This window comes from Scyliorhinus torazame, chromosome 8 (genome assembly GCF_047496885.1).
Source record: "Scyliorhinus torazame isolate Kashiwa2021f chromosome 8, sScyTor2.1, whole genome shotgun sequence".
Taxonomy (NCBI): Eukaryota; Metazoa; Chordata; class Chondrichthyes; order Carcharhiniformes; family Scyliorhinidae; genus Scyliorhinus; species Scyliorhinus torazame.
In genome coordinates this window covers 250,114,921-250,140,432 of record NC_092714.1, presented here as the reverse complement: position 1 = coordinate 250,140,432, position 25,512 = coordinate 250,114,921, and the positions used below count along the sequence as shown (strand labels likewise).

The window sequence follows — 25,512 nt, the reverse complement described above, 5'->3', positions numbered from 1 at the left end:
TGCCGCCTTCTTCCCACACCGGGAAATGTCAAACAAATGCCGTGGGGGCCCTGTAAAAGAGCCCAAAAGTCCGTTCCAAGCAGGAGCTGCCGAATATGCGACCTAGCTCTGCATAGCCGCACCCGGAAGTCCCCTTCAGATTCTATTGTGATAATTTCTAAATAATTCATTGTGGCTTCAGTAGATCCTCTCCAGAACAATAAAGATGTGTTTCTTCTTATTTAGGTTGTGTCATATGCTTCTGATGCCGAACGCTTTTAATAATGGCACATTTACATAACAAAACCCCTTCAAGTATAGGTGGTTTTGTTATATGCAGGGACACTGGTTCGGAGGGATCAGCTCCATTTTTTTTGTATGGCGAATTCCACAGCATAACAGACAAATAAATGAATTGTAATTTCTGTCTTCTTCGATCACTATAGAATAAGAAGCAATCAACTGCACTGTTCGCTTAGTCAGGCAAGACAAACAGTTGTACGCAGTGGCTGCTTCTGCTGCTCCTCCAAGGTTCCTTCCTCAAGAGATGCCAAACTAAGGCAGTTCTGTATCTCTGAGCTTCACTTAAATTACAGCTCTGCTAACAAAGTTGGGGATTGCCAGCGTATTGCAAGGCCTTACTTTGACCAGTGGTGCCACTGCACCTTGAGCCCAGTCAGATCATAATGTCAACGTACCCCTGGAGGTCCAAACACAATGGTCGGAGACGTTTCCCGTCGGAAGTGCACCTCCGCTCGTGGGTTTCCCGGTCTTGTGAGATGCCGTTAATGGGAAGCAACCGGGGGGAAGATAGAATCCCGCCGCTGGGAAACACGTGGCTGGGGGAACCGGAGAATCCCGCCCGGAATTCCGAACTGACTTTATAAATGAACCATGGGGCTGTTCTTTGCTTTGCTCATTTCCTATAACTGCTCGTTATGTGAATGTTGACAGTCCATGTACATGACAACTTTATCTGCTGTGGTCATTTTAATTAAACCCCATTTGACTCTGCTTATAAGCAGATCTTTTGAGGAGCTACCGTGGAAGAGTTTCATATACTAGTTCTTAGTGCTCAGTTATAATCATTGAAATTCAAGTACACTTTGAGAAACCACAGAAAATTAATCCTATTAAAGTTCATTAGAATTTTGGTTTCAACACGTCTGTATTTTCACCCAGGCATTTTGCATTGTAAGAGGAGTGCGACAATTTTAGTTTGGGTGTATCAGCTAGGGAGTTTTAAGATTAAATTCCAGGCTTCATTACAAACAGAGTTCTTTCTCAGTTGACCTCCAAACTGAGCTTGGGTCTCCTGGGAAGAGAGAGGTCCCATTCCCACATTACTTGCGTGGGTTGCCTCCAGACAATTGCACAGACAGCAACTGGTGACTTAGCCGCAGGCTAGACGTCTCCATCATCCCAAAGAGGACTACTTGAGAGACCAGCTGGGGAAACCACAAAAGGTTTTTTGCAAAGCGGTCGACAAATGAAGTAACTAAATTCCCCATGGTTATTTCCATTTTGAATTTGCACAAGAGGAATGTGATCCACTTCACTCATTTAATTTTACTTTTTGCATGACCCAACGGAAAAGCGCAATCAACAAAGTGAGTGGAAATTTGCTACGTCTAGGGCGGGGGAGTGGCGACGTTTCAGAGGCTTGGTAGGGATTCTATGAAGTAAGTAACTCCTGGCATTTGTGCTTGACACCAATAGGGCGAAGGCTTATAACCAGTAAGAGTTGTTTGCCGTCTTGTGCCAATGCAAACCACAAAGCTGGAGTGCCCTCTCCAGGATGCAGGACCGGGAAAATAGTATGGAGATCTCAAGTTGCCCAAGCATCATGGCCCCCTCCCGTTGGTATTGCCAGTAAAGGTAAAGTCGACATATGCCCAGATGACCATAGGCTACTTTCCCCTTTGATAGGGGGAGCTGACTGGTGGTGGTTTAACCTGAGGGTCACCACACCTCAGGTGAGGGGGCAAGGTGGACCTTCATGAATAACCTCAGCTGGTACGTCAATTGAACCCGCGCTGCTTGCCTCGCTCTGCATCACAAACCAGCTGTCTGGTCAAGTGAGCTGAACTGGGATCATGGGGATACCCAGTTTACGTATTTCATCATGGGGAGGTGCTACATAGGGATTGGCGATGGAGAGGCTGAGTGTTGGCAGGGAGAGACTTATGCACTCTATTCTCCTTTAGCAATTGTTGGTACTGTTAGCCTGCATGGAGAGCTGAAAACGTGAGAGGACAAGAAGACTAACCGCTATGCACCATTCACTACAGTACCACTGCCACACATTACAACAAAATGGAGACTAGCTTGCCAAAATTGAGGAGAGTTTTTCAAAAATATCAGCTGATTCCAAAGAATTCCGAACAAACTAACTTTTTATCTTGCATTGTTTAGTCTGGTGCTTCTAAAGTAGAATTTATTTTTGTTTAAATAATGGATACTAATAACATAATTAATAATAATAAAAGCTACTAGAGAACAAACCAAAATAACACCAATGGTTTACAGTCATTAACCCAGGACTTCTTTAGCATTAATTCCTTTCCATCAGGTGCAGTAATCCATCCAAACAGGTACATCCTTCTCCCTGTCTCACTCAGTGTAGTGAGTGCAGGGAGGTTGAATGCAACTACCAAACATGGAGAAAGTATGGATAAGTACACAACTTTCTGTATAACAACAAAGATTCGTCCATTGCACTTTAGGTGTTACACTGTCACACATCCAAACTTCTGTGTCACAATTGATGAAAAATGTTTGAAGATAAGTCCATTGTTAAATTAGCAAGCAGGGGTGGCATGGTGGGCTACTGGTTAGCACTGCTGCCTCACAGTGCCGAGGACACCTGTTCAATGCGTGGGTCTCACCCCACAACCCAAAAATGTGCAGGGTAAGTGCCACGCTAAATTGCCCTTTAATCAGAATTTGTTTTTCCAAAATTAGCAAGCAGAACATCGTTGCACTAATGCATTAACTGACCATGTGCCACATGGAATCAGTTATTGCCAGGCTATTAAGGTAGTTTAAAATTGATACCCCCTGATAACAAAAGGCTACATCAAGCTAGGACAGGTATTTTATAAGTGGACAGCACCTGCTGTCAAAGGGTTTAGATTCTTAAAACTGCAGCACTTGGAGGATCTCTTAAAGAAAGCGCATTGTTTGCTTGCTGATAAATCCTCATTTGGATAATAATACTAATTATTGTTATCCAAGTGGCAGCCAATGATAAATTGAAGCCAGTGTTTCATTTCTCTTGTTGATGACAATGGGGCAATTAGCAATGAAGGAAGCCAACATGAATAGAACACTTAGTTGCCCCATTGTCATCACCAAGAGAAACAAAACACTAGCTTCAATTTATCAATGGCTGCCACTTGGATATGTCTGGGAATCGATCAATATTCACTTCTGGTTGGAAACACATGTTACTGACTTCTCCCCCTTCTATACTTCATTTAGTTTGCAATGGCTCTATAGAAACATAGGAAATAGGAGCAGGAATCGGTCTTTTGGCCCTTTGAGCCTGCTCCGCCATTCATTATGATCATGGCTGGTCATCCAACTCAATAGCCTGGTGCTGTCCCCTCCAAAGGTCCAGGAAGTAGGTAAATCTGTACTTGCACGTTAGCTAAATAAAATTGGCTACCTCATCCAATTCATCTCCATCGGAGGATCTTAGAACTCTTTTCCCCAGAGAGCGGTGGAGGCAGGGTCAATGAATATGTTGAGGGCAGAGGTAGATAGATTCTTGACTAACATGGGAGTCAAACATTATTGGGGTAGACGGATCATCATGATGTTTTTGAGCAGCGTAGCAGGCTCGAGGGGCCGAATGGTCTTCTCCTGCTCCGTGTGTATGACCCAACTCTCCTCTGTCCACAAAATGCGGATTGAATTAAGCACGGTTTTGAAATGAAGGTCAGATCATTTCATTTCCAATGTAGTTTTTCTTCATGTGATTTGATAATCACATTTGGGGGTTTAGTGGAATTTTAAACAAATGACCATTCCAAAGTTTATGGTTAACATAAAACTACAAGGGAGTTTCTGTGAAACACACTTACTTATCCTCATCTGGCAAACCATGATGCATTCCAGAATTCCACCCTCGATAAGCAAGGTCAGATCAGGAATGAGTGTTTATCTACTGACTGAGCTGGACACCTCAGCAGCCTTTAAACACAAGATGATAAATTCCAGGGTGTAAATTGTATGAAATCTAAATGTCAGGCATCGTCCCATTTAAATCGAGCTTAAATTAAGATCATATGGGAGGACATGTTTTACTGCCTGTCCAATATTTATTGTCACTTGGCTAACTCAATAGAGCGGACATCTGAGTGAATCTAAATGGGTGAAATTCCCATGTACATCCTTCTGGTCGCCCACTGTACCTTCAGCGCAATGTCCACGGGAATCCTGTGGAACCAACTCAAGTTGGCATTTTTTTAAGCTTTACACGCCATCTCCTGCTATAGTTACTGCTGACGATTGGGAGAACCCCAATGGAAATTCAAACCAACTTGGAGTTTTTTTTTCTTCAGTTACAAATTGAAACAGCAAATTATTTTCTTGTAGAAAATAAAAGAAGTGAATGCAACCACACATGGAGTCTCATAGGTAATATTAACACTCTGCAGGTGCAACTCAATTCTTCAGAAACAACTTTAGAAAGCATCTTAAAAATAATAATAATCGTTATTAGTGTCACAAGTAGGCTTACATTAACACTGCAATGAAGTTACTGTGAAAATCCCCTAGTCTCTACATTCCGGCACCTGTTCGGGTACACAGAGGGAGAATTCAGAATGTCCAATTCACCTAACAGGCACGTCTTTCAGGACTTGTGGGAGGAAACCGGAGCGCCCGGAGGATACCCACGCAGACACAGGGAGAACGTGCAGACTCCACACAAACCCAAGCCGGGAATCGAACCTGGGACCCTGGAGCTGTGAAGCAACAGTGCTAATCACTGTGCTACCGTGCCGCCCTTAAAAGATCTGTTGAAATAATTCTTTCTAGTCTATCATAATGTGGTTTCTCTAAATACCCTGCCTGATGTGCAACTAAGATACGCAAACAACAGGCCCTAGGTTAAATAGTTTGTCCTCACATTGGCAACAGAAGGGCCCTTGTCAAATGTGAATATTCCACAAGGACACTGTCAAGTTTTACGGTTCTCCACTCAGAGTTTAGAAACCCAGTTGACCGTCAAGAGTCAGGTTAGATTGTGGTCTTTTTACCATCCTGCTTTGGGGTGTAATTGGAACAGAACTTATTCCTGCCCGCTTAATACCAGTTTTGGTAATAGTTTTGGAATGGTACTGAGCCATTTTCTAACCTATGGGCCTGGTGGATGCCAAGTCACCAGCACGACCGACAAAATCTGGTAGGACAGAGCTTCGAGCAGGGGACCCTCTCGAAGATCCTAAAGGCAAGTTATTTTGCGACCTTCTGAAGAGGTCCTTCTTTTTTTTTTACTGCTGACACATAGGCCTGGAACGCCTCTAATTGCACCTCAAAGAGTTTGTTCAGATTAAGATTATCAATTGCATAGTGATACCAGAGAAGTCAGGATGGCAGAGAGCTGCAGCATATTAGAACACACCTTCCCTAACATCCAGGAAGAGGTAACATGCCGCGATTTGAGGAGTTGCTGTACCTGGTCAAAGTTCCTACTTCTAAAAGAGATTCTGCAAGTGGAGCACTGGTCGCTGTAAAGGGTTAATTCTGCTGTTAGCTATGAGCATGTGCATAAGGAGCTATCACGCACAGTGAGATGGTGAGTGGGAAATACCACAGAGAGTAGCTGTAGCTATGTCCTAATGTTCCATAACCTCGTAAATAGTGACGTGGCCTGGAGTGCAGGGCCGCGTACGGCAGCTGGAGCAGCGCGGAGCACTCCGGCGCCGTGCTGGCCCCCTGTGGGCCACGGAATCGCTGGGCCAAGAGGCCCGTTGATGCCTGCGTGAAACACTCTGGTGTTTACGCCGGCGTCAACACGTAGCCGCGTTTTTGGAGAATCCCGGCCAATGCCTTGCGAAAGTATAGCTGAGAGTATATACAACACATTTACCTCTTGCACAGTTTCACTTCCAAATTTTCCTCATCTGTGCAAGAGATCGATCAGCCTGGTACGATATCAGATTCATGTGCTTGGAATGTAATTGGATATACAAGAGTTTGATATAATCTGATCTGTATCCAATACACACACCTTGGCACAGCTAGATCAAAATTACTGTGGACGTGCGGGACCTTTACTTCTGGTTCTCACACTTCTGCCTCAGAATCTGTGATGTAAACCTCTAAACAACTTCCTGTCTCATTTTATTCTTGCGATGCAGTCTATGCTGATAGCTTCTGCACCATTTTCCCTTTCTAAGCACTGTTGTAGCACAGAGAAAGCCAATCTCCCTTCCTGTAAGCTCCCAGAGGAAGCGTGCTGCATGAGCAGGAATTGCAAGAAGAATAACTGACAAGAAAATGGGAGCAGCCATGCCTCACGGGTCAATCGATGTCCAGTAAGAATTTGGCCCTGTTCAGGGAGCATTCAGGTTGGAAGCATCTAGTCTTATACGAGATGAGAGTACTGTGGGTGTGAACAGTAGTTCAGTCCATTCAGCTCTCTCATGGTGTTTCAATTGAAGTTCTGCAATTATTATATCTACAGCCCCCAGATGCCAAGTTGTGTTGTTATACTCTTGGCTAAATCACCAGCCTGACTCATTTTTCTTTGACGGAAACAGCATTCACTAAATTTGGTGCCAATTCATTCAAATGCTTTCCATTGTGAGTTGTGTTTAGCTTATGGTTCACCTACATGTTCTGTATCAATGAGAAGGGGTCTCACCTTTGATTCTATGCAAATTTTACAGCGTAACTTCAGCAGAAGGTGCTTGCGAATATTAGCAGACAGCTGACTGCCAGTCAGTTCTTTAACATTAAAATTAATCAGGACATGCAGAGCCAGGTTTTCCCACTCGTTCGTTTGCTGCTGTGCCCATGGCAGAGGCACTCTCCCAGAGAGGGAAAGCGAGCTCCAGTGCTTCTCCCTGACCCTCTGCTGTTTCTACCCTGAAGGAGCTGCAGCTACTCTCCTCGGTGCTGTGCGCTCTTGTCTGTGGCTGTCCTATTCTCCCCACATGTCCCTCTCTCTCGGCTGTGGGTGTTGCCCTGCTCTCTCTCATGAGGAAAATGTTTTTCTCATCTCTCCGCCAACAACTTGATCTCTCCATCTCTTCTCTACTTGGGGACAAGCGGGCTGATGGCAACGGATGCTCAATCGCCCAGGGCACGAACAGCTAAAGCACAAGGGGACTAACAAGAGGAGACTCCCCAGCAGTCTCTCAGTCGCTGCCCAAGAAATACAGAACATACGGCATCCTGGCAAGCCAATGAATTGGATGTTGGACAAAAGGTGAATTAGGGGACAATCCCACAAAATACAGGATGATTGGTCACCCTGTTTGATTCCCCTTTGAACCATATGGAGCTGGCAGTATAACTCTGCCTACTCTGGAGCAGGTACCCGATTCAAGCCAATACCCGGACAATAACAACACTCCATTACATCCCTCGTTTTCAGCAGGCATCTGGTAAGGCTCTGTACAAATGTCTAATTGAGTAAATACTCAAGGAAGCAGGAAGTGACAAACTGGATAGAAATTTGACTGGATAACAAGAGGTCATAGAAACTGAAGAGAAGACCAGCTTTAAACTGGGGGGCAATGACCCAAGAGATTGGTCTCTAATCTGCGCAATGCATAACATTTATTGCCGGTTGCACAAGGTTACTGTAACCCTATTATGCAAATTTAGCAATTTATGTGAGAATGTGTACGATAAATATAAACAGAATTAGAGCTTCACATTACACAACATTGAACCACGCATCTGGAAATAGAATTATCTCTTGGAGCAAAGATAATTTGCCAGAAGCATTTTTCTTAAATATAATAAATAAAAAGGGAGGGAAAGCCAGTTTTTAAGAGAATGTAGGAAAGGCGGGCAAAACAGTGGAGAGTGCAGTTTAATTCTGGAACATAGATGGCTGTAGTTAAAAGGGGGGAAAATTCAATTTGGAGAAAATTGAGAGCCTCCTATCTAACGGCTCTGATCTGAGAAGAACTATAGATAACTAAATTGCACTAGCACAAGGCGCCCCTATTAATTGATACAGAAGTTAACCAAGATACAGTCACATTAGGAAGCCATCTGTTCCTTTATATTTAGACAATCTAACAATTTATTCTGCAAGAGTTTAAGGCGATTATAGAATACTGTAACTGTCTTCTTTATTCTCCTACTTGAACATGTGTTTCTAATGTGCTTTTTATTACTTACTGAACCTCCAGCTGCATCTGGAGAGGTCAGATGTCCTGACTGTAAAGTTGGGATTGCACCCGCCTTAGACAGCAGGGGCAGCTGTTCCAGATGGTTTTGGTTGTGAACTAACTCAGTCATCCTGCAAGCCATGATATATACTTAACGTCCATGTCAGATGTTGAGCTAACCGTCAACGAATTCGCTGGAGCAGGGGAAGCAAGACCATTTTAAGAGGGAATTTCCAATCGGGCGCAGTGTCGAAGATTTCTTTGGTAGAAGCGCTTAGCGTAATTGATTAGAGAGAGTTTGGAAATATTAATCGAATGATGACCTTTTCAAGCTCAGATCGAAGTGAACTTGGCACATTGACATCTAGCCCAGCAGCAGTGTGGCCCGCAGCTCCTAATGCCACCACCGCTGAACCATGTGGTGGACACGGGATTTGCAAGGTTAGCTCAGGGTCGTGTTGTCTGCAACTGAATGCAAGGTACCTGTCAGTGCTTTGGGATCCCTGTGACCTAAGAGCAGGGTGACAAAAGTGCAGCTGCTATTTGACGAGAAGGAATGTACACCTGGGTTGAACAGACAGCGTGGAATTAGAAGGGAAAAGTGACAAATCTGTAGTTAAGCAAGGATGCACATTACCTTATAATTAGCCATGAAGAAAAGCTCAGGATTCAGTGCTGGAATCTGGTTTCTGAGTTTGAGGCAATCTGCTGAGTTCTCACAGCACCTTGTTGTGTATCGAAAATTATTCAGTGGCAACCATCCCATAAACAGAAATTCTCAAATAGAAAGAACCCATTTTTTTGATACACATGTGCAGGTGAATTCTAAACTATATATACCACCGCGGTATATAAAATCTGCCGACAAATTATTGTCAAGTTTAAAGCATTTTTCTTTTTCCTTTTTATAAATTTAGAGTACCCAGTTATTTTTTTTTTCCAATTCAGGAGCAATTTAGCATGGCCAATCCACCTACCCTGCACATCTTTTGGGTGTGGGGATGAGACCCACGCAGACACGGGGGAGAATGTGCAAACTCCACACAGACCGTGACCCGGGGCTGGGATCGAACCCGGGTCCTCAGCACCTTGGGCAGCAGTGCTAACCACCACGCCGCTGTGCCGCCCCTAGTTTAAAGCATTTCAAGTGAATTTAGTCACGCAAGATGAAAGTGCTCTGTAGAAATCAGCCTCCATATATCTTGCACAGCTTAAACATCTGCTTTTAAGGCAGTCACAGAGTTTTTGAAAGAAACCATAGAGGCTGAAGACAAGGGCTGAAATTCTCCGGACGTTCTGTTCCCGCTGGCAGCACATCCCCCACCCGCGGGATTACCAGGCGGCATGGGGTGGCTTCAATGGGAAACCCCATGGACGAGCGGCCGGAGTAGACAATCCCACCGCCAGCAGAACGCGCGCCGCCGAGAAACATGCAGGTGGGGGACCGGAGAATCCAACCCAAGGTAAGGATTGCATTTGTTAAATGTTAGGTCAATTATGCCATTAAAAACAGCTTGCTTTTTAAGAAAGAGCTGTGCATTTTACCTTGCAGGACCTAGTTACTGCTTTCTTCCCCAAATTAAACTAACCCTTACCTTACCGCAGACATGTTTATTCATCTTGTCCACTCGTTCTGAGGCCCATTGATGAGTTTACACATCTGCTAAAAGCCCTTTTCTCTATTTGATGTGAGAAAGTATATCAAACATTGACCAGTTTGTGTTAATTGGACATTTGACTGGCTGGAAAACATCTTTTAGTGCCGCTTTTTCACTAATCACTTCATTTCAAAGAGAAAACATTTCGTCTGCCTCTAGTTTTGTTACTAGATAAGTTGGCACAGTCTCGGCCTCTGCCTACTTGGAATTGTTAATCTGGCAACAGAAACACATTGTGCATAAGTCAGTTGGGTATAGGTCATGTACAAACCACACTATGGACCGAGTTTTATTGTCGCGACAGTAGTTCTGATGATGGGCTGAAAACTGAGGGGATGGTGGTGACATTGCCTCGGCCTTTTGTGGCCTCGGTCATATTTTTAAGCGGGCTGGAAACTAATTAGTTGCTGTTGGGGTTGCAGTTCCTTTAAAAGACAGCCGCCCGCCCTGGGAGCTGCTAGCCAATCAAGGGACCAGCAACACAAAAGTCTCAGCAGCACCACAGGGAGCAGTGGACACTGCTGGAACTGCACCTGGAAATGGAGGATGCCATGGAAGCATCATCCTCCTATCCCAGTAAGTAGGTTCTGGGGGCACCAGGGACAGTCAGGCAGGTCCTTTTTTAGGGATGGAAGTTGGTGAAGGTAGGCAACATCTTTGTCAGGGGGCTGACCATTGTAGCCATGGAGCTCTTTTATGGCTTACAGAGTACCTGCAACGGAGCTCCACTGCCCCTTTCAACCACTTACCCAGACGGGGGCCACAAGTGGTGGTCTACCTATGTGGTGGAGGGCCCACCTGCTGCTGGTAAGATGACAGTGGAGGCAGGAAGAGGTCCTAAGCTGACCTGGTCCTTCACCTTCCCTACGACCGGTGAAACTCCTCAGTGGTGGGATAGCAATGAGCACTCCGCCTCCTTCCTTCACCATTTTACAGGCCCCCTGGCTCTCAGCCGGTCTTTAGAGGGTTGGTAAAATCTAGCCCAATGTCTTTGAACTGGAGTATTTGTAGGGTAATAAAAGAAAAAAAAGGATGCCAAAATTATTTTACAGAAGATGTGAATGAAAGTGGCTGCTTAAGTAGTAAAATGAAATTAGGAACTGAATCCTGCGAGTCCAAATACAAACTTTAATAAGGAAAACAAGGGTGTAAATTGCCACGGGTGGAATTTTAATTGCCCTATCATAGCCGGGGGGCACAAAATGGCAGCGTGCCATTCAAAGGTCCATCGTCATCAGTGAGACCAGACAATCGTGCCACTGGGAGGGGCCAGATAATTCCAACCCAAGTAAAAGCGAACACTTTATAATTGCTAACCAAAGCTTTGTAATTAAATCCACAGACTGGGTTTTCGTTAGAAGAATCCTTTCCTTTGTATTCAATCCATTTGAGGGCTACCAGGGTACTTCCCCAGGTGTATGTTCCTCCACAAAAGCGCTGACCGGTTATTACCCAAACCACCTCCAAATGACAGCTGTCCCTGGTAATCATTGAACGGTTACTACAGATTTACACCACTCCATGCTGCAGGCAAACAAGCTGATGTTGGCCTGCAGGACTGACACTGCACAGGCATTTTGGTGTCTTGAAATCTTGTTCTGAGCTCTAATGCACAATATTGAAGAGACTTTGAAGAACTTTGTGTGAAGGTGCAGTTGCCTTTAACCTAGTTGCACTACAAACAAATTAAACAGTATTCAGCTATCTTATGAATAGTTATCCTGTTGGAAATGAAAAAGGCATTTATATAGCACCCGTAATGACCTTTACACCCAATGAGGTACTTTTGAAATGTTGCACTGTTCTAACGTCTGAAACATGGCAGCCAATTTGTACGCAGCCAATTTGTGCGCAGTAAGTCCCCACAATCAGCCAAAAGACATCGGTCTGTTTTTGCGATGGTGATTGAGGGATAAATATTGGCCAGGACATTGGGGATAACTCCCTGTTCTTCTTTGAAATAGTGCCATGGGATCTCTGATGTCCAAGTTCAACGACAGCTAGGCCTCGGTTTGACGTCTCATCTAAAAGGTGGACCTCTAACTGCGTAGCACCACCATTACTGGGCACTGAAGTGTTAGCCAAAGATTTTAGGCGGGATTCTCCATCCCGCCGCACCAGATGTCTGATACGGGGTGCCCCCGGGTTTCTCCGTCTCGCCAGCCGGCTAATGGAGTTTCCCACTGTGGGCAGCCCAACGGCTTCAGGAAATCCCCGGGCTGCCGGCGCAATGGCGAATCCCGACAGCGGAGAATCCAGTCCTTTATTTTTATTCTTGAATTTCTGGGAGGGCGCTCAAGAGGTGAGAATGCTACCAATTGAGTCAAAGCTGTCACCATAATGAATGATACAGACAGATCAATAAGCTGGGTGAGGTGACGGACGGATGGACGAGACGGGGGGGGAAATATCTTGCTTAAACATTTCCCATGTTTTTTAAATTTTCTCCTCCAATACCTCCCTGTGCTATTTCCCACAAAAGTGGCAAAATTCCTCCTGCTCACTTGTAAAGTTAATAAAGTAGAATGATTTAGTCTCTAAACGCTGTTCAGTGTGTTATTGAGACACACAGACCAGGTCAAAATTAGGTTTATGTGGCGCAGTGGTTAGCACTGCTGCCTTACGGCGCAGAGATCCCAGGTTCGAACCCGACCCTGTGTGGAGTTTGCACATTCTCCCCATGTTTGCGTGGGTTTCACCCCCACAACCCAAAAATGTGCAGGGCAGGTGGATTGGCCAAGCTAAATTGCTCCTTAATTGGAAAAAAATAATTGGATACTTTAAATTTTTTTTTTAAAATTAGGTCTATGAGGATTTACAAATAAGGGATACGAAGGGGTTTCGGTACAAATCAGAGACTGCATTGCTGATTTTCATAAGAGAACTATGCTCTCAAACAACAGGCCAAGAAATTCTATAGCCTTGTGTCCATTTCTCAGGTATTAAGCAAGTGCATTTAAGCCTCCAAGATGGTGAGCAGGATGGGTGAACCTTGATTACGTGCTGGAAGGTCACCGCCTGCCATATTGGTATGGGCAACAAAATAGTTGAATGGTGGGCCAGGACTTGAAACAGGTGCTTCCTCCTTTGCATACGGAAACTCAAGGTCCAATATTGGGCGCACCTACGGCCCACTGACTCGAGCATCATTTCGTGCCATGGTATCCAGTGCTACTGTTTAGGTGTTGGTGTCTCTGGAGATGCCTTGAGGCATTTTGGCTTGTCCACAGGAAGCGACAAAGTCTCATTCACCCCACAGCAATTCTACTCCAGGATCAAGTGAGATACATAGTGCGGGATTCACCGCCGCGCCACATTTCTGCCCCGACCGGCCGGCGGGATTCTCCGTTACGCCAGCCGGTCAACGGGGTTTCCCCACGCCGTCGGGAAACCCCCAGGCGCCAGCGTAACAGAGAATCACGCCGGTGGAGAATCCCGGCCATCGTGTCACGATTTTATGAAGGACTCTTTCAGAGGAAGTATCAACATATTTGACTGTTAATAGCATATTTGAAAAGTCAGGGCTTGCTTACTATCAGCGACTTAGTGCAACAGCAACTTTGATGTTAGCCTGAAGAGAATCACAAAGCTGGCAACACACATCTTAGCTATTACCAGAGTGCAACCCATGCTGGATCCTGCAACAAGGTGGCTAAAACAAAATGAATAGTGAAATAAACCATACTGTGTTTAAATCAGACGGTTGTCTTTGCACCAAGTGCGTTACAAGTTGTACGGAAATGCCGCACATCTGTGTGTAGGATTTGTCAGTTTGCAGATAAGAATATCCTGACACAGAACCGATACCAAAATGTAAATGACTGCAAAAGTATAACCTTCACATTTTTTTATATTCTTGTGGGATTTCTGTGCGTGCAAATCCTATTCCAGGAACTATGGAAAACCAGCAAAGAATTTAAAGTCAGCTGCAGCGCCAAGCAACATGTAAAATTCTAAAAGTCTGTGTGTTAACTCCAGCACTCTGAAAGTCACCTACCTGGATTCATAGAATCATACAATGAAGAAGGAGGCCATTTGGCCCAGAGAAACTGCACTGACCTCTGAAAGAGCACCCTACTTAGGCCCACTCCCCGCCCTAATCCTGTAAGCCCATAACCCCACCTAACTTGCACATATTTGGACGCTAAGGGACAATTTAGCATGGCCAGTCCACCTAACCTGCACATCTTTGGACTGCGGGAAGGAACCGGTGCTCCCGGAGGAAACCCACGCACACACGGGGAGAAAGTGCAAATTCCACACAGTCACCCAAGGCCGGAATTGAACCTGGGTCCCTGGCTCTGTGAAGCAACAGCGCTAACCACTCTGTCACCGTGCTGCCTCGCTTCTGCAAGAAAAAGTTTTGACATTTCTTTTGCAAGTCATACCTGTGGCATTTTGATTCAGACATCCTCATCCTTTACACTTAAATTAATTTTTTCATTCATTCATGGGATGTGGGCATCACTGGCTGTGCCAGCATTTGTTGCCCATCCCTAATTGCCCTTAAACTGAACGATTTACTACGGAAATTAAGAGTCTGCAGTCACATGTAGACCTGACCAGGTAAAGATGGCAGATTTCCTTCCCTAAAGGACATTAGTGAGCCAGATGGATTTTTACCACAATTTACGATGATAGTTTCATGGTCATCATGAATGAAGCTAGCTTTATGTTCCAGATTTATTAACTGAATCCAAATTCCACCAGCTTCCAGACCAATAGCATGGGCCTCTGCGTTACTAGTCCAGTGATATTACCACTGCACCACTATCTCCCCCTTGACCATGTGCAGTTCAAACTGTAGACTCAGACAAAAACAAATAGATTGAGCAGACCAAAAGTAACGTATTTTTAAAAAATCATCTCATCAGCGTAGGCTAGATTCTAGAGGTGTAAGTACAACTTGTTGGCCAATTGTACCATCTAGGCTTCCGTCCAAAAATCTTTATGCACAAGATGAACTTGGCTTGTTGGAATTTAAAAAAAAACTCTTGCACAATATCAAGATACAAACTACAGAAAGTTTTTTTTTTAAAGCTGAAATTCAAAGCATGTAACCTAGAGCCATTCACATGATGACATACAGACTACCAGATGACCACGGACATTGCCAGGATAAACACCCGGGCCCTTGAGAAACATATGAAAAACCTTCGAGACATTGGCTCTCACCCCTCACTGCTCAGTCCGTGGGATCTTGCAAAGTATTATCCACAATGAATCAACTGAAAAAGTTTCAGCTGCCAATCACCAACTTTATTCAACAACTTCGGCTCCTCATCTTTCTCTGCCTCGGAATCTATGAGGAGCACAATCCATCAGCAATAATCTTGCACAGCTAATATTTATTTAACCTTAACCTTAAGCGTTTACAACTTTGATTAGCCACCATCAGCCAGAAAACCTTTTGTCTGCTAACAAAGTCTGAGAGCGTGTATTTCTCAGACAGCAGCCGAGTGTTCTGAAAGCACATCTTCATCACCAGCCACAATGTAAATATTTCACTGGACAACATCATCTAAGCCGTGAGGTAGCTTTCATTCTTGAACTTTCTTTTTGGCACAGAACAACTGACCAGAATGTAATCCAGTGATTAATACGCAGGTTTATCAGCACAACTGATATTCATTGCTATCACAATCATGTACCTAAGGAGCAAGAACTCCTTTTCTGAAATGGTTCAAGCCTGTACCATGTCTTTCTTCTGGCACTCCATCAGCAATAACTTTCTTTCCCCAACATGAAGCCAATGATTAAGAAGTTTAGAAGCTTTCACCAAAAACTATGTAGATGTGCCAACATTTTTCCATTTAAGCACTGTCCTACTTAAAGGACAAATTCTATTGCAAGAACAAGCAACAGACTGAAGCTAGATATTTTGATAAATAGCATAAAATTACACAAATTCCTGCAAATGTCTGTAGATTTTGAAGGTTAAAGGAGTTCACACTTATAACAGTAATTTTTAAAAATAAATTTAGAGTATCCAATTCATTTTTTTCCAACTAAGGGGCAATTTAGCGTGGCCAATCCACCTAGCATGCACATCTTTGGGTTGTGGGGGCGAAACCCACGCAAACACGGGGAGAAATAATAGTAATTAAGATGTGAATGGGGGCAGCACGGTGGCACAGTGGTTAGCACTGCTGCCTCACAGCGCCAAGGTCCCAGGTTCGATCCTGGCTCTGAGCCACTGTCCGTGTGGAGTTTGCACATTCTCCCTGTGTTTGCGTGCGTTTCGCCCCCACAACCCAAAAGATGTGCAGGGTAGGTGGATTGGCCACGCTAAATAGCCCCTTAATTGGAAAAATGAATTGGATACTATAAAAAAAAAATTAAAAAGAAAAAAACAGATGTGAATGTGCAATCCCTTTCTATTCAGGTAAAATCGATCAAAAAATACATTCACAATTGTTGCACATTTTTACTCATCAAGGTAAAATGATTAGAGTGGGCCAATGTTATTTATGCCTGTTGGCATAATATGTTGATGTACTAAAGCATATTGTTGCAATACGTATTCCCAGTCTACTCAGCAAGAGCAGCACTGAGACTGCCAGACCATCTAGGAGGGCAAGTTATATCCCCACAACCATGCCCTGGGATTTCCAGGGCTTTCTCAAAGCAATGTCACTGGGCTTGTGCCAGTGGTAGGTGCAGGTCCAGCAGAGCAGTGTAAATGGAGTGGGAGGGGTTGAAGTTGTCGGACACTGGGACCATCCGTAAACTGGGGAGTCGGGGGGGGGGGGCGGTAAGCCCTTCAACAAGTAATCACAAACCGTGACCCCACACCTTTCCTGGCTTGTCAGAGGCTGAAACTGGAAGTCACTTCAAAATTATTTTGTCATATCAATGGCCGCTTTTGGCACAAATGCTAATCGATGCTAATACGTTGACATCCTGCTATGAGCAGTTTATTGAAAAAGCGAACCTGTGAAATGATAATGTGTGCTACACGCATAACCGTAGAAAGCAAACTGCATTAGGCCCGTGGTACTCAATAGTTGATTGTTTATTTAAATAGTAAAATGCTGCAGGCAGGCTAACCATACTGATGCATCTGTTCTGGTACGTAGAGTTGGTACACGAGTTTGTTCTTTCCCCATTGATTGTGAAAGGTACTATTTTGCCACGAGCACGGTCTGTTTCATTTAGTTCCGAGTAGGCCCACACAGCAAAATTGCACTCATAGTCAACTCAGTCCATGGAGGTCACTAATATATCTGGTTGAAGACACGAAACAACACACGGTGAATCCAGGGCTCTATTTCGAGGTTAGGGCTAAGGCCAAGGCAGAGGGGAAGGAACTTTAGTGTGCAGCCTCACCCTGATGAGGACATTTCTGCCAAGCCAAAAGAAGGTGAAGCATTCGAAAGTCAGGATACAGTTTCTTTTCTGGTCGGTAAAGGAAGCAAATGCTTCACTTTCTTTTGTACTTTCCAAAATACAGGCAACCTTTTGCCTCATGAAATGATGGCTTGGGCCAAGCTGGTCAACTCTGTGTTAAGCATTGCCTGTTATAGTTCAAGAGCCCCGCTCTGCCATAGTAGTCTCTGCCTCGTTGCTGCAAGAGGAAGATAGTGGGCTGAGAAGATACATGATTTGCTGACCACTATTTTCTCTGGGCCCCTTACTCAGCCAGTTGGGCCTTCCATTTCTCCTCGCCTGTTCCAATGCTCCTCCGCACAGTCTCCAGAGGTGACAACCATTGGTGACGGTCTCCCAGTTGGCTATGTCAATGTCTACCATCTTCATATCTCTCTTGCAAGTGTCCTTGTAGCAGAAATTGTGACCCAGTGACCAATTCACCAACAGAAAGCCTTTAGATATACAGCTGCTATCTATCCGTTGAATGTGATCCAGCCATCACAGACCTGAGGCGGGATTCTCCGACCCCCCGCCGGTGTCCCGAATTCTACGCCATCAGAGATTCGGCGGGGACAGGAATCGCACCGCGCCGGTCGGCGGGCCCACCCCCGGCGATTCTCCGGCCCGCGAAGGGCCAAAGTCCCGCCGCTGTCAACCCTCTCCCACTGGCGTGGATTAAACCACCTACCTTACCGGCGGGAGCAGGCGACGCGATCTGGGCCCGGAGTGTGCCCCCACGGTGGCCTGGCCCGCGATCGGGGCCCACCGATCCGCGGGCGGGTCTGTGCCATGGGGGCACTCTTTTTCTTCCGCCTTTGCCATGGTCTTCACCATGGCGGAGGCAGAAGAGACCCCCCTCCCCTGCGCATGCGCGGGGTTGACGTCAGCAGCCGCTGACACTCCTGCGCATGCGTGGACTTACGCAGGCCAGCGACGTCCTTTCGGCCCTGTCTGCCATGGCGCCAAAGGCCTTCCACGCCAGCCGGTGGAGCGGAAACCACTGCGGCGCGGGCCTAGCCTCTCAAGGTGAGGGCTTGGCCCCCAAAAGTGCGGAGACTTCCGCACCTTTGGGGCGGCCCAACGCCGGAGTGGTTCCCGCCACTCCATCACGCCGGGACCCCCCACCCCGCTGGGTAGGGGAGAATCCCGTCCCTGGTTGGGTTAGTAATTATAGAATCCATACAGTGCAGAACCAGGCAGTCGGCCCACTGAGTCTGCACTGACCCTCTGAAAGAGCATCCTACTTAGGCTCAATCCCCCACCCTATCCCATAACCCAAACTAGGGGCAATTTAGCGTAGCCGATCCACCTAACCTGCACATCTTCGGACTGTGGGAGGAAACCGGAGCACCCGGAGGAAACCCATGCAGACACGGGAAGAAAGTGCAAACTCCACACAGACAGGCTCCTGAGGTCAGAATCGAACCCAGGTCTCTGGCACTGAGGCAGCAGTGCTAAATACTGTGCCACCCATGAGGGTATGCTGACAGAATTAGCACACTTCAGGACCCCGCAGTGATTGTCTGGCTGAGAATATGACCCATATCACAAAGGTGGAAACCATTCAGCATTTTCTCTGCGCGGTATATGTTGTCCAGATCTCAGTGCACTGCAGACACGGGCTGTGTGCTGATTAATATAAGGAAAGCCAAATGATGGGAAATTGGAACAGAATCATGCACTCCCAGGTCCCACTTTGCAAACTCCTTTGAGCATTAATTGATCACAAATTTTATTCCTTTGAAAATTGTATGCTTGACTAGTTACTGGAAGTCCACAGTGACGTGGATCTCCCTAGAATTGATTAAACTTGTAACGATCTGAACGGGGTGCCCCTTGACCCAAGACCCTTGAATTTATAACTTGTAAGGAAGTTTCTTATACTTAAGTTCAGGAAGAAATGCTGTTGAAAACCCCATAACTTCAGACTCAGAGTCAAGAGTGTTACCACGGAGTCAAGGCTGACTCCAACATTTCACCTCCAGCAGTTGGAGTGTTTTGCGCAGAGAATTGAAAACTCAACCACACTAACTTAAAAAATAAGGAAGAAGTTACAGTGTTCCGCACAGCACTGGCTCAGCAAGATCATTCTCGATGGCCTGGCTTCAGCTTCGCATTTGCGGAATGGAAATTTGCAACACTGAAGCCAAACAGAAAAGCGCAATACTAGCTTACAAAACCCTACCTAACATTCTCGTCACTTCAAGTGTATTCATCTGTGACCATGTGTTAGGTAGCTTAGCACGACATTTGCCTGAGGTTAGTGTAACAATTAGGTTCTTTTCAGAGGGAGTGAAGTCAACTGCAAATAATTAAGACGCTGTGCTTGGCATTTGCCCCAGATTTCCTGCCGAATAAGTTTCAAAAAATGTCTAGGCAACAAGTCGCAGAGTTTATTTGGGAAACCATCGGAGTTGGGTTTTGTGTACTTGAATGGATCACGGTCACCATTGCCTGACTCAAAAGGTTCCGCTGACATTTTGGACGAGAGACAGAACGATCGTCTGACCACAAGAACAGATAAACGATGGGTGAGAATGCAGCTTGCTCTGAATGGGGGGTTTAGCTTTCCCTCCCACTGCTACTTCAGCATTAATGCCTCCTTTGAGTTACTGCCAGTACGGCCAAACGATGCAGAGGTTACCAAGCCTTGGTGAGATAAACAGTATCGAACATCTCCCAACAGCAAACACTGCCGCTAGTTTTCATCACCGCTACACACTAACTCCTAACTAAGCCACTGAAGAAGAAAACAAGCGAGGCTTGTTTGCTAAAATATAGACATTAAAATGATTTCCTGTTCTCATGGAGGGAAAATAAAAAGAACGGAATTTGAACCCCAAAAGGACGGATAAAAAGCGTGGACTTCCATGAAATAAAATGGATGTTAGATTTATTTTCACTCAACACAGACAATAGCCCCAAGTAAAGCAGTCGGCATCACGGAGTAGATGAACCATTCAATTAAAACATTGTGCTGTAAATTTCTATCATTTTATGCATCATAGTTTCCTTCAATAAAGGTTCAAGCTAATGTTAGGAAAGGACTGTTTGTCTGCTCATGTACAATATTTATCCGTCTGTACCAGACAGCTCCATGAGTCATATTACTGCCCCGTTTGCCTCCAAACCGCTGTCTAATTTCCTTCCTCTGAACTGCCTTTGATGCTTATCAAGGCGTGTTCTCCCTTCTGTCCCCTCCGCCCACTTTCTCAAACTTCCACAAACAGGCATTTTATTTATTCTTGGGATCAGTTTCCTCTGTTGAAATTTTAAGCAACAGCATTAGATAGGAGAAACATTTTTAATGGGATGGTGGGGGTCAGAAGCAAGAGACCTGTTTCACCCTGGCAAATCATAGGTTTTGCATATCTCATGTATGGTTTGAATATCGGAAGTGGGGGGAAAGAATACAGCAATGATTCTCAATGCCCCTGAGCCACGCACAGAACAGGAATAAATCCACCAGAACAAAGAACAAAGAAATGTACAGCACAGGAACAGGCCCTTCGGCCCTCCAAGCCCGTGCCGACCATGCTGCCCGACTAAACTACAATCTTCTACACTTCCTGGGTCCGTATCCCTCTATTCCCATCCTATTCATGTATTTGTCAAGATGCCCCTTAAATGTCACTATCGTCCCTGCTTCCACCACCTCCTCCGGTAGCGAGTTCCAGGCACCCACTACCCTCTGCGTAAAAAACTTGCCTCGTACATCTACTCTAAACCTTGCCCCTCTCACCTTAAACCTATGCCCCCTAGTAATTGACCCCTCTACCCTGGGAAAAAGCCTCTGACTATCCACTCTGTCTATGCCCCTCATAATTTTGTAGACCTCTATCAGGTCTCCCCTCAACCTCCTTCGTTCCAGTGAGAACAAACCGAGTTTATTCAACCGCTCCTCATAGCTAATGCCCTCCATACCAGGCAACATTCTGGTAAATCTCTTCTGCACCCTCTCTAAAGCCTCCACATCCTTCTGGTAGTGTGGCGACCAGAATTGAACACTATACTCCAAGTGTGGCTAACTAAGGTTCTATACAGCTGCAACATGACTTGCCAATTCTTATACTCAATGCCCCGGCCAATGAAGGCAAGCATGCCGTATGCCTTCTTGACTACCTTCTCCACCTGTGTTGCCCCTTTCAATGACCTGTGGACCTGTACTCCTCGATCTCTTTGACTTTCAATACTCTTGAGGGTTCTACCATTCACTGTATATTCCCTACCTGCATTAGACCTTCCAAAATGCATTACCTCACATATGTCCGGATTAAACTCCATCTGCCATCTCTCCGCCCAAGTCTCCAAACAATCTAAATCCTGCTGTATCTTCTGACAGTCCTCATCGCTATCCGCAATTCCACCAACCTTTGTGTCGTCTGCAAACTTACTAATCAGACCAGTTACATTTTCCTCCAAATCATTTATATATACTACAAAGAGCAAAGGTCCCAGCACTGATCCCTGTGGAACACCACTGGTCACAGCCCTCCAATTAGAAAAGCATCCTTCCATTGCTACTCTCTACCTTCGATGACCTAGCCAGTTCTGTATCCACCTTGCCAGCTCACCCTGATCCCGTGTGACTTCACCTTTTGTACTAGTCTACCATGAGGGACCTTGTCAAAGGCCTTACTGAAGTCCATATAGACAACATCCACTGCCCTACCTGCATCAATCATCTTAGTGACCTCCTCGAAAAACTCTATCAAGTTAGTGAGACACGACCTCCCCTTCACAAAACCATGCTGCCTCTCACTAATACGTCCATTTGCCTCCAAATGGGAGTAGATCCTGTCTCGAAGAATTCTCTCCAGTAATTTCCCTACCACTGAAGTCAGGCTCACCGGCCTGTAGTTCCCTGGATTATCCTTGCTACCCTTCTGAAACAGAGGAACAACATTGGCTATTCTCCAGTCCTCCGGGACATCCCCTGAAGACAGTGAGGATCCAAAGATTTCTGTCAAGGCCTCAGCAATTTCCTCTCCAGCCTCCTTCAGTATTCTGGGGTAGATCCCATCAGGCCCTGGGGACTTATCTACCTTAATATTTTTTAAGACACCCAACACCTCGTCTTTTTGGATCTCAATGTGACCCAGGCTATCTACATACCCTTCTCCAGACTCAACATCTACCAATTTCTTCTCTTTGGTGAATACTGATGCAAAGTATTCATTTAGTACCTCGCGCATTTCCTCTGGCTCCACACATAGATTTCCTTGCCTATCCTTCAGTGGGCCAACCCTTTCCCTGGCTACCCTCTTGCTTTTTATGTACGTGTAAAAAGCCTTGGGATTTTCCTTAACCCTATTTGCCAATGACTTTTCGTGACCCGTTCTAGCCCTCCTGACTCCTTGCTTAAGTTCCTTCCTACTTTCCTTATATTCCACGCAGGCTTCGTCTGTTCCCAGCCTTTTAGCCCTGACAAATGCCTCCTTTTTCTTTTTGACGAGGCCTACAATATCTCTCGTTATCCAAGGTTCCCGAAAATTGCCGTATTTATCCTTCTTCCTCACAGGAACATGCCGGTCCTGAATTCCTTTCAACTGACACTTGATAGCTTCCCACATGTCAGATGTTGATTGCTCTCAAACATCCGCCCCCCAATCTATGTTCTTCAGTTCCCGCCTAATATTGTTATAATTAGCCTTCCCCCAATTTAGCACATTCATCCTAGGACCACTCTTATCCTTGTCCACCACTACTTTAAAACTTACTGAATTGTGGTCACTGTTACCGAAATGCTCCCCTACTGAAACATCTACCACCTGGCCAGGCTCATTCCCCAATACCAGGTCCAGTACCGCCCATTCCCTCATTGGACTGTCTACATATTGTTTTAAGAAGCCCTCCTGGATGCTCCTTACAAACTCCGCCCTGTCTAAGCCCCTGGCACTAAGTGAGTCCCAGTCAATATTAGGGAAGTTGAAGTCTCCCATCACCACAACCCTGTTGTTTTTACTCTTTTCCAAAATCTGTCTACCTATCTGCTCCTCTATCTCCCGCTGGCTGTTGGGAGGCCTGTAGTAAACCCCCAACATTGTGACTGCACCCTTCTTATTCCTGATCTCTACCCATATAGCCTCACTGCCCTCTGAGGTGTCCTCCCGCAGTACAGCTGTGATATTCTCCCGAACCAGTAGCGCAACTCCGCCTCCCCTTTTACATCCCCCTCTATCCCGCCTGAAACATCTAAATCCTGGAACGTTTAGCTGCCAATCCTGCCCTTCCCTCAACCAGGTCTCTGTAATGGCAACAACATCATAGTTCCAAGTACTAATCCAAGCTCTAAGTTCATCCGCCTTCCCCGTAATACTTCTTGCATTAAAACATATGCACTTCAGGCCACCAGACCCGCTGTGTTCAGCAACTTCTCCCTGTCTGCTCTGCCTCAGAGCCCCACTGTCCCTATTCCCTAGTTCTCCCTCAATGCTCTCACCTTCTGACCTATTGCTCCCGTGCCCACCCCCCTGCCATACTAGTTTAAACCCTCCCTCAGTCCCTCAGTCCTGCTCATAGCCTGTTCCACTACTCAATTTGATTGTGACAGAACTCTTATTAACTCCATTTAATGGCCCTCGTTCCACATCACTTAATTCCCACTACGTTCTTTTGTCCTCACAGGGATAGGGGGGTAAGTAATGGCAAGACCTGCGGGAGGGGTTGGCGGTATCTGCACTGTATATATTTATTTGTCTTGTTAGTTATATTGTTGATTTTGTTGCTGTTAAAATGCCAAAGAAAATACCTCAATAAAACGTTTATTAAAAAAAAAAGAAATCTATCAGTCTCAAATTAGATTTTTTTTTTTTAACTGACCCAGGATCACTAAAGATTTGAGAAAGGGGGTTCATATTCCCACTGAAATGTAACGAAAGTCACCATAGTCCCAGAGGACCATAGGATGCTCTCCCCTTTTTTGAGAGAGCGCTGACTGGTGGGGATTTAACCTGAGGGTCACCAGACCTCAAGCGAGGGGAAAGGTTGAAAGGTGGGATTTATCATGGATAACCTCAGCCCCTATGGGAACTGAACCCGCGCTGTTGGCGTCCTCCACGTCATGAACCAGCCGTCCCGCCAATTCCCACTACCATTCATATGAAGATATACTTCCTGACATCACTTCAGGAAAAGCCTACCTCTGGGTTATTACCAACCACCCCCCCCCCCCCCCCCCCCCCCAACCCCCTCCACCCGCCTTTATTCTGACCTCTTGCACCAGAGGAAATAGTTTCTCTCTTTATCCAGTGACCCTGACTAGAAATCATGCAGACCCCAGTGACAAACGTGCATCACCAAGCTGTCTGCCCGAGTCTAAAACAATACTGACTACACTCGCAAACAACCATTTAAAATAATGTATTGGCAGGCTGGTACCACAAAAGATTATCTCCCCCAAATGATACGCGGCCTTCAGGAGTACAAAGGGGGAGAAGCATGGCCCTGTGCTTAATTGTATTAGTAAGTTTAACACTGGAATAAAAGTAAAACAAAATGATCTTCTGGGTTTAACTTCCCTTTTGTCACGAACAAAATTAGCTCAAAGCTTTCAAAAAATAGCATTCCATTTTAAACTATTATTTTTTAATATAAATTTAGAGTATCCAATTTATTTTTTCCAATTAAGGGGCAATTTAGCGTGGCCAATCCACCTACCCTGCACATCTTTGGGTTGTGGGGGTGAAACCCACGCAACCACGGGGAGAATGTGCAAACTCCACACAGACAGTGACCCAGAGCCGGGATCGAACCTGGGACCTGGCACCGTGAGGCAGCAATGCTAACCACTGTGCCACCGTACTGCCCTCATTATAAACTATTATGAGGCAACGACGACAGCTCATTCGACTGGTGGGGCACATAGTGTAATACTTACCGATATGGATTAATAAGATCGTTCGCATCACAAACATCTGCATGACCATTGCACACACAACGCCCACCTATACTGATATCCTTGATACTGTAGTAATACTGAAAGATAAAAGGATTTTCGGTTCAGAGATCGGATACTTTATCACAGTATTTTACATTAAGGAAAGGATTGTTAGGTGCCCGGCAAACACATACGGGTTTACAGATACTCAAACTACAGCGCAAAAAGCTCAGTTGTTTAATTGGCGGTAGAAGATCACGGGCAA

At 45.4% G+C, this 25,512-nt stretch overlaps 1 protein-coding gene across 1 annotated transcript in view; it reads right to left on the bottom strand.

The window, feature by feature from the left end:
* The window catches only part of lama5 (laminin, alpha 5), a 377,969-nt gene that overhangs the window by 232,107 nt on the left and 120,350 nt on the right, over positions 1-25,512 (bottom strand). The window contains exon 6 of the mRNA XM_072515083.1: positions 25,248-25,345. Coding sequence (XP_072371184.1) covers positions 25,248-25,345 — 98 coding nt within the window. The remainder of the gene's footprint in view (positions 1-25,247; positions 25,346-25,512) is intronic.